The 10,192-nt window shown below is 42.6% G+C and overlaps 1 protein-coding gene across 1 annotated transcript; it reads left to right on the top strand.

The window, feature by feature from the left end:
- Positions 1 to 2,242: 2,242 nt before the first annotated feature.
- Positions 2,243 to 9,666, top strand: LOC123508791 (arrestin homolog). Its single transcript, XM_045262707.1, has 7 exons — positions 2,243 to 2,558; positions 4,148 to 4,269; positions 5,327 to 5,560; positions 6,627 to 6,974; positions 7,902 to 8,033; positions 8,532 to 8,700; positions 9,028 to 9,666. Exons 1-7 carry the CDS (start codon positions 2,258 to 2,260, stop codon positions 9,132 to 9,134), a joined length of 1,413 nt encoding a protein of 470 aa, XP_045118642.1. The 5' UTR covers positions 2,243 to 2,257; the 3' UTR covers positions 9,135 to 9,666.
- The last annotated feature ends 526 nt before the right edge of the window (positions 9,667 to 10,192 follow it).

Below are 10,192 nucleotides of genomic sequence, written 5' to 3'. Positions count from 1 at the left end.
ATATATATATATATATATATATATATATATATATATATATATATATATATATATATATATATATATATATATATATATATATATATATATATATATATATATATATATATATATATATATATATATATATATATATATATATATATATATATATATATATATATATATATATATATATATATATATATATATATATAAATGTTACTGAGAAGTACTGGATTTTCTACTGGCTTCCCTGTTTTCCTTGATATTTAACAAGACGAACTCATATATATATATATATATATATATATATATATATATATATATATATATATATATATATATATATATATATAAGATTCACTTTACCAAGTGACTTTTCGTCTCGCTCTTTCTCGTCAGAGAAACTCAAACCAACTTCGATGGTGAACGCCGTGAAGGAAATACGAAACATACTTTTGCATATAAAATCACATTTTTTTTTTTTATTAAAATAGATAAACAGAAACTATGAAATAACAGAAAGATAATTTGATACTCACTACCATCCATCCGTAAGACAAAAGTAGGGGGAAGGAATTTGGATAATTAGTCATTTTACAAATGAGTTGCTCAGCGTGTGATTGATGTGGTAAAGACGTGACTTTTATTGATGACGATGTCAGATCTCCTACTTGGAGGCTTACCTTGATATAGATCAGCTGACCATTCACCTCCCACACCGCTTATCCTTACTTAACACCTTATACTTATGTAGTTATGAATTATATTATAGACAAAATTCATTGGATGAAGAGAGAGCAGGACTCGGAATAGTGTTGAGCTGTTAAAAAGAAAATTCAGATTAAGTGTAGTTGAACAATCTGTAGTAAGGACACCTTATGCTACTTAGCACTCAGTAACTGACGAAAGTCAGTGGATTGATGATAATCGCCATGCAAACAGGGTTCGTGTTTTTCAGCAATCTGGGAAAAGTGAGGAGCGATCGTATTGTTTATAGGAAGTAGAAATAAGTAAGAATGAAATAGATTCACCCACGAAGAGTAAAATCAAATAAGATCAACGAAATATAAGAACACTCTAGCATAAGGAATCCTCAAAAAAAAAAAAAAAAAAAAGAAACGTCTCGTGGCAGTCCCGTATAAATTTTACATACTCATATTTACATCTCATCTATATCCATAATAATGTTACTTAATAGCTCCATTATACATTTACCATTAACAATCAAGTTTACTCCATTCATCTATCCATTCAATTAAAGAAACGATAAATTTCTTCTTTTTTTCAAATTTATCTTTTATCAAGCTTGATCTCATTACTTCTTGTCCTATTCTGATTACTCAAGTTAAGGATCAAGTCTATATCATCCTTGTTATCACTTATGTCCCTTACATAAATACTTCTATGAAAATTATGTATAAAAATATCATGCCGAACACGAAAATGAAAGCAGATACATTGTAATAGGAAATATAATAGTCTTTTACTCATGATTGCCAAAGGAAATTAGAAATAAAAAAGAAATCATCATTAAGTCTAGAAGAGATGAGAAGAAACAATAAGACGGAACAAAAACATACTATTCGCTCCTGAGTATATGAAGGTTTTCTTTCGACGACTGAATAACCACAACAGATACCGTTACCAAGGGACTGTCATGCTCGCTACTGGACAGAACTTCAAGACACAGTAAACCTAAAAGAGTAGCAAAACTAAACAACAAGAACGACAAAAAGACTAGGTGCAAAAATGTGTTCCATATAGGTGATATAAATAGATCAATTAGAACTTCCCATCTTCTCTCTGCCTGTTCCGATATGAAGACTTGGATTTATTTGTTAAGGACTCTTACGTCAAGACAATGATTAGATCGAACTTGGCTATTTATATATACAAGCGCAAGCTCAAAATACACACACACACACACACACACACACACACACACACCGCGTAGTGTAGTGGTTAGCACGCTCGACTCACAATCGAGAGGGCCGGGTTCGAGTCCCGGTAAGCGGCTAGGCAAATGGGCAAGCCTCTTAATGTGTAACCCCTGTTCACCTAGCAGTAAATAGATACGGAATGTAACTCGAGGGGTTGTGGCCTCGCTTTCCCGGTGTGTGTTGTGTGTTGATGTGGTCTCAGTCCTATCCGAAGATCGGTCTATGAGCTCTGAGCTCGCTCCGTAATGGGGAAGACTGGCTGGGTGACCATCAGGCGACCGAGGTAAATTACACACCGCGGCTTCCCACAAGACGCCAAGAAGCCTCCAGGTATGAGCATCTTGGCGACCCGTGGAAGCCCTAGCGAGGTCCCAGCGCCTAAATCTAGCCAAGTAAGCAGCTTACAAGGAGTCACATGGGGTCTGGTTGCCGGTGATCCTATTAGCTCGAGGTTAAATGGATTTGTGATGAGTATATATGCGGCATCTCGACACACTCTCGCTATCCCGCTGTTGTTCTTCGTTGAGCAAGCTTTACCAAGTGACTCTTCGTCTCGCTCTTTCTCGTCAGAGAAACTCAAACCAACTTCGATGGTGAACGCCGTGAAAGTCTTCAAGAAAACCGCCCCTAATGGTACGTACGAGATCCTCACATCCTAATTCCTCTTTAACTTTTAGTCCTTCCACTTCTCTTTCCTCTCCCTGCTGCTTTCCCGGAGTCCTTATTTTGGACTCATACAAGGACTGTTTTCAAAGGCCAGAGACTATTTTTCTCTTTGGTGTTTTCCAGCTGATAATGAATAATTTCTGCTAAACTGTCACTGTAATTATGTAAACACCCTTGAAAAACCTACTGACGTTCACTGAAGCTAGTTAAAAAAGTGGTTGGGATAGGACAGTGAAACGCTCTGAGAATGCTACTCTTGTGCTACTCCTGACAAAATTGTAGAGTTTTGGGGACAATGATAAACTCCGTCACTAAACAGAAATGCTAACAACACTGACAGAACAAACACACATCTGACTGAAATTGATATCTCATGTATGTATTCATACACACACGCAAACACACACACACACACACACACACACACACACACACACACCGGTAGCTCAGTGGTTAGAGCGCTGGCTTCACAAGCCCGAGGACCAGGGTTCGATTCCCCGGCCGGGTGGAGATATTTGGGTGTGTCTCCTTTCACGTGTAGCCCCTGTTCACTTAGCAGTGAGTAGGTACGGGATGTAAATCGTGGAGATGTGACCTTTTTGTCCCGGTGTGTGTTGTATGCCTGGCCTCAGGCCTATCCGAAGATCGGAAATAATGAGCTCTGAGCTCGTTCCGTAGGGTAACGTCTGGCTGTCTCGTCAGAGACTGCAGCATATCAAACAGTGAAACACACACGCACACACACACACACACACACACACACACACACACACACACACACACGCAAACACTAATGGGTAGATAATTGATTAACTGATCACATATTATATAGGTACACATAAATACGCGTACTCATAATGGTTCGTAAAAATTGATCTGACATGAAACACACTCTGTCAGCTCGTATTCATTGTGTATCTCGATCATCAACGTTCACTCAAAAGATAAATTATACCAGCAATACATAACACGCCACTTATTTCACTAAATTACCAAACGTGCCAAACATTGAAAACTAGCATTCATCCCCCTCAACAGAATGATAAAAAATTAGATAATATAAAAAAAAAATAATATAAAAATGGAAATCCTTACACGCCCACAAATCCAGAACTATCCACAACATAATAACTATTATCCAAGGCTAATTGCAAGTAGTCACACACACACACACACACACACACACCCGGTAGCTCAGTGGTTAGAGCGCTGGCTTCACAAGCCCGAGGACCAGGGTTCGATTCCCCGGCCGGGTGGAGATATTTGGGTGTGTCTCCTTTCACGTGTAGCCCCTGTTCACCTAGCAGTGAGTAGGTACGGGATGTAAATCGAGGAGTTGTGACCTTGTTGTCCCGGTGTGTGGTGTGTGTATGGTCTCAGGCCTATCCGAAGATCGGAAATAATGAGCTCTGAGCTCGTTCCGTAGGGTAACGTCTGGCTGTCTCGTCAGAGACTGCAGCAGATCAAACAGTGAAACACACACACACACACTCCCTCTCTCTCTCTCTCTCTCTCTCTCTCTCTCTAAGTAATCCATCCTCTTCCTCAACCTATAGGTAAGATCACCGCCTACTTGGGTCGTCGTGACTTCGTAGATAACACCGCCAGCACCGAACCCGTCGATGGCGTGGTAGTGTGCGACAATGACTACCTTCGTGGTCGCAAGGTCTTCGCGACCGTAAGTATACCACATCCCTTTCTTTCCTCTCTTTTTGCATGTGGTCTTGCTGCTGCGTCATTACGCTTTCTTTTCCGTTTATCTGATTTTTGTTGAGACGCTAAAATTCAATCAATTAATATGTCTGTCTAGTGCTGACTCTCATGTCAGTCGAGTTCCTTCCTTTGTTTCATAACATTGTTTATTACATTGCTTCTTATCTTTTATTCGCTTTCCCTCTCCATGTTTCCTTTCACTTCCCCTTCTATCCATGCAACATTTCTAATATAAGTATATTCTACCCCTTTGCATCACTCATGTCACTTTGAACACATTTTTTTTTTCTTTCATTCTATCGTCCCGATACTATAATTAATGTCACCTTTTTTTTCACCTGAGGACATATAAACATATCAACACTATCACTGTGAAAATAACTTGCTTAGTCTTTATTTTGAAATATCCAGCAAATCACCTTACTTTATGTAATATATCAGTTAATACAAATGCGAATAAACCTGCCTCTAATTTATATATGCCTCTAATGTATATATAAAAGTTTCAGTAGGAATGCAATGTCAGTTTGCCACACTTTTCTAAATAAGACAGGGATATCGGTATGTCAGCCAGAGAGCGGATGGGGGCATTATTCAATGACAAAATTACGTACTATGCTCGCGTGTATTGCTTCACTACGCCAACACATCATGATGTCTTCTATGCCAACGCCTGACTGTCACCACCCTTCCACCCCGATAATTCTCATTTACTATCCTTTCTATGACAACACTTCCCCATCACTACCCTATCCACACTTATACCTCCTTGTCAATACCTTTTCCACCTTAACACTTCTGAAAGACTGTCCTTTCCACGCTAACATCCTGTCACCACCCTTCCCATCCCAACACTTCTCGTTCACCAGCCTTTCCTGGCCAACATCTCCCCTTCAATACATTTTAACGCTAACTTCACGTCACCACCTTTTCTATGTCAACAACTCCCCTTCACCACCCTTTCCTCGTCAACTCCTCTCCTTTACCAGTCCCTGAACGGCTCTCCTCTGTCCCACCCTCAGGTTACGGTCACGTACCGTTTCGGTCGCGAGGAAGATGAGGTCATGGGCCTCAACTTCAGCAAGGAGATGCAGCTGGCCACACAGCAGATCTACCCGGCCGCCAACCAGGCCGAGCTGACCAGCGTGCAGGACCGCCTCATCAAGAAGCTCGGCGCTAATGCTTACCCCTTCGCCGTGACTCTTCCTGAGACTGCTCCCGCCTCCGTCCAACTCCACAGCGGGGATGAGGATTCTGTGAGTACCATGTTTTTTCTTCTATGTAAAAGAAGCTTGACCTTTTGCCACAAAATAAACTTAAAAGAGTAATGTAACATCCTTCTACGAAGCATCCAGGAAAAGAAAATTCATCTGGAGGACGTGGTAAATTGGCCATGAGAGGCTATACCCCGTCTGAACGGCGGTACTCTACTCGAATGTACTCAGGGTAAATTCGAGTCACACACACTATAGTGATCGGGATTTGAGTAGGTTTCGGTCAGCTTTGACATTCCTGTCACAATAATGAAATTTCATCTGGAAGACGTGGTGGCTACAATAATGAAAATAAATGTTCATTTTCCACGTCCAGACGCTGACCTTAAAAAAAATAATAGAAATATTATGTGCTAAATAACACGTTACAAAGCTTCTAGCAAAACTTGCAATAAGGTCACCTCCTCGACCCACTTATTGACACAGAAACAAACAAAAAAAAAAAAAACATCGTAAAAGGATGACAGCTGAAGGGCTTCACGTTTCTTGCCTTGAGTGTGGATGGTGAAACCTCCAAAGACCATCCTCACTGACAGGGCTTCATGGAGCCTCCCTCTTGTGGCATGTTACATGACTACGTGAAGCCCACATACACACAATGCTTCATCCTGCCGTGTTGAGTTTTAATCAGGGTTGAAGATTAAGAATACAAATATGAACATTCCGGCTTAACGCCCTCACAGCCAATGCCACGCCGAAGCATAACAAGCTTAAGGTAACACAGGCATGGAAATTATGGAGACAGATGTAAACGCTTTTTTCATAGAAAGAAAAAAAAAAAAAAACTCTAGCCAAGGGCAACAAAATTAAAGAATAAAGTCTCACTGGAAGAACCAGTCCCTACAGCATATAATATTAACATACCCTTCCTCATACCACTGACAAACACTGTCACGGCCTGGCATGGTAGCTTTAAATCAACACAGGCATGGAATTTAAAGAAGGAAGATATTAACACTATAATGCAGAAAACATTTTCTCCCACTCCCTCCCCGCCCCGTTACCTCCTTAACCATAATGTAATACGCTCCCTTCCCTTTCCTTCTAGGCCAAGCCCCTGGGAGTCATCTACGAGCTGCGGGTGTTCGTCGGCGACAACGCCGATGAGAAGCCTCACCGCCGCAACTCTGTTGCTCTGGCAGTGAGGAAGGTGCAGTTCTCCCCCGCCAGCGGGTCCAAGCGCCAGCCCTCCACCTTGGTGTCCAAGGGCTTCGCGCTATCCTCCGGCAAGCTCAACATGGAGGTAACGCTCGACAAGGAGATCTACTACCACGGGGAGCAGGTCAAGGCCAACTTGAGCATCAACAACGCCTCCAAGAAGACGGTGAAGAACATCAAGTGCGCCGTGGTGCAGCACGTGGAGGTCACCATGACCAACAGCCAGTTCACTCGTGAGGTATGTACGTCACTCACACACAGTACAGTGGCCTACCACTGACCATGACAACGCCACCAACAACAACTACTACTACCTATATTACTACTACTACTGCTGCTACTACACTACTACTACTACTACTACTATCACTGCTGCTACTATTTCTACCACTACTACTACCACTACTACTATTACTACTACTATTATTACTACTATTACTACTACTACAACTGCTTCTACTACTACTTCTACTACTACTACTACTACTACTGCTACTATCACTGCTGCTGCCATTTCACCACCACTACTACCACTATTACTGCCACTATTACCACCACCACCACCACCACCACCACTGCTTCCACCACTACCACCACCACCACCACCACTGCTACCACCACCACTGCCACTACCACCACTGCACCACCACCACTGCACCACCACCACCACTGCCACCACCACCACCACTGCTGCTGCCACTGCACCACCACCACCACCACCACCACCACCACCACTGCTGCCACCACCACCACCACCACCGCTGCCACCACCACCACCACCACCACCGCTGCACCACCACCACCACCACCACTGCTCCACCACCACTGCACCACCACCACCACCACCACCACCACCACCACCACCCACCACCACCACCACCACCACCACCACTGCTGCTACCACCACCACCACCACCACCACCACCACTGCCACTGCTGCTGCTACCACCACCACTACTACTACTGCTTCTACTACTACTACTACTACTACTACTACACTTTTAATTCCAACTTTTGCAACAATCAGTGCTTAATTAAATACGGCTTAGCCTCCGTCGTAGTCTCCAGTGACGACGTCAAAAAGACGCACACAGGTTTCTCCATATTCTCCCTTTGCCTTCGTTTCCTCTCCGTCCTCTATAATGTCATGCCTCTCCCCCGCCAGGTGTCCTCTCTGGAATCCAAGGAGGGCTGCCCCATCACCCCTGGCAGCAACCTGGCCAAGGCCTTCACCCTCACCCCCCTCGCCTCCTCTAACAAGAACAAGAGTGGCATTGCTCTTGACGGCACCCTGAAGGTAGGTCACGACGAGAGAGAGAGAGAGAGAGAGAGAGAGAGAGAGAGAGAGAGAGAGAGAGAGAGAGAGGGAGAGAGAGAGAGAGAATCAGAAAGTCAAGCGGCAATTATCTGAACTTTGAACTGATTGCTATGATGATTCTTAATCTTATACTCTTTATCATCCTCATCATCAACGTCATTACTATCAGTGTTTCTCAAACATAATGCTAAATGACTACAATAGATTCAGTAATCACGCTGTTGGTTGTTAGCCAGTAAGGAGCTTTAAAAGATGATGAGACAAATGTATGGAAATGATAGTGGAATTTGGTAAGCAAGTTTCATATAAGGACTACCACGTATAGGCTGGCTGGCTTTCAATTTCTATTGTTTATGTATGTTCTTAGTAACATTATGATCATATATTAACATTGTACGTACACATAATGATATTCCGCTACATCCACAACGATTGCTCATAAATCCATCATCTCATCTAAATCTTCCCTTCGCACAGGACACTGACGCCAACCTGGCCTCCTCCACCCTGGTGGCCGCTGGCAAGAACCCCAACGATGCTCTTGGTATCGTTGTGTCCTACTCACTCAGGGTCAAGCTGAACTGTGGTGCCCTTGGCGGAGAACTGGTGGCTGACCTGCCCTTCAAGCTCCTTCACCCCGCTCCTGGTGGGTATATAGGCAAGCAGCAACTGTGTAGGCTAACAGGCAATGCATAAGCAACTTGACACTGTAAAGACATGCAGGAACTATGTATAAGCAACGAAGCAGTGTATATGCACAAGAGAACAGTATAGGGATGTGGAAGGCAGTTTATAGGTAGCAGCAGACCTGCGATTAGACAGGGACATACAGAATTAGGCTCCTTATGTCAAAACTTCTAATGAGGGAGAAAAGTTCATTGAAAGAAGCGAAATCGCAAAAGAAATTACATTACCTTCCTCCGTAACACACACACCATGAGTAACAGCACTATCTACCTTTCTCTCCATTCAGGCGCTGCCGTCAAGGCTCGCCCTGACGCTGGCTACACCGGTGGTGAGGACCTGGAGTTCGAGGACTTCGCCCGTCTGCGCCGCGGCCAGAGCGTCGACCAGGCCTAAGAGGCTTTTCACGACTCACCACGAACGAGCGAACGAACGACACGGGATTTTTACACTTCGACTTCGAACTCGACGTTGCAATGGGAAACTGATGCGTGTCCCTAAGCGACGACGCCGCAGTCCATGCACCGGATGCCCTCACGCCCTCCAAGCCCCCCGCATGCGCGCCTGCACGACATCCTAGGCTATGAAGGACGGGGGCGCGGGAGGGCAAGGTCTGTGCCCATTAGTGGATCGGACCAAGGGCAGCCGGTGCTAATTTCTGCTGAGTTATTTCTCGTCTTAGTTTATTTCTCTTCAGTTTGTTTGATTAAGTGTCAGTTCATGTTTACTCATTATCTTCTTTTCGTCTCGTTTTAGTTATATTACTTTTAATTCGTTGTTTTCTTGTTGTTGTTGTTGTTGCTATCATTTCGCCATGTCACCTTACTCTCAGCATTGCTTGTCGATGCTCAGCTCTTGTTCTACTTCGGCACTTTTCTGTGATTCAATTGGCTATTATATTTTATGTTATTAAAAAAAAACATATAAACAATGACTTTTCTATCATCTTTATGACTAATATTAATTACTACTACTACCACTACTACTATTACTACTACTACTACTAGTACTACAATTACTACCCTTAATCAGCAGGTTTCAGTGGTTCATTTGAAACAGCTGCTATTGACTTTATTTCCCTCATAGTCATCATGACTCATGATATGTCCTTGTCTGTGTGGATCACTCTAATTAAATTTGTAATTTTGGTTCTACAAAAAAAAAAAAAAAAAAAAAAAAAAATCAGCAAAACGTTTTCATGTTTTAAGCGATAATGGAACAAAATAGTAAAAGAAGCCAAATTCTCTACAACATTTTGTAATATTTCAAAATGAAACAGACTTTCACCATAGCTCAACATCTCGCTTCAAATAAACTAGTTACTAGTGGAACCTATCAATAACTTAATTCTTTAGTTTCTAATGTAAGAGGGACACTGACGAAGGACAACAAAAAAATGAAGAAAAATGACCCCCTTGAGTGCCAGTTCCTAAAGAGAGAAATGGATTAATAAT

Source organism: Portunus trituberculatus, chromosome 25 (assembly GCF_017591435.1).
Source record: "Portunus trituberculatus isolate SZX2019 chromosome 25, ASM1759143v1, whole genome shotgun sequence".
Lineage (NCBI taxonomy): Eukaryota > Metazoa > Arthropoda > Malacostraca > Decapoda > Portunidae > Portunus > Portunus trituberculatus.
This window is presented reverse-complemented; position numbering and strand designations above follow the sequence as displayed.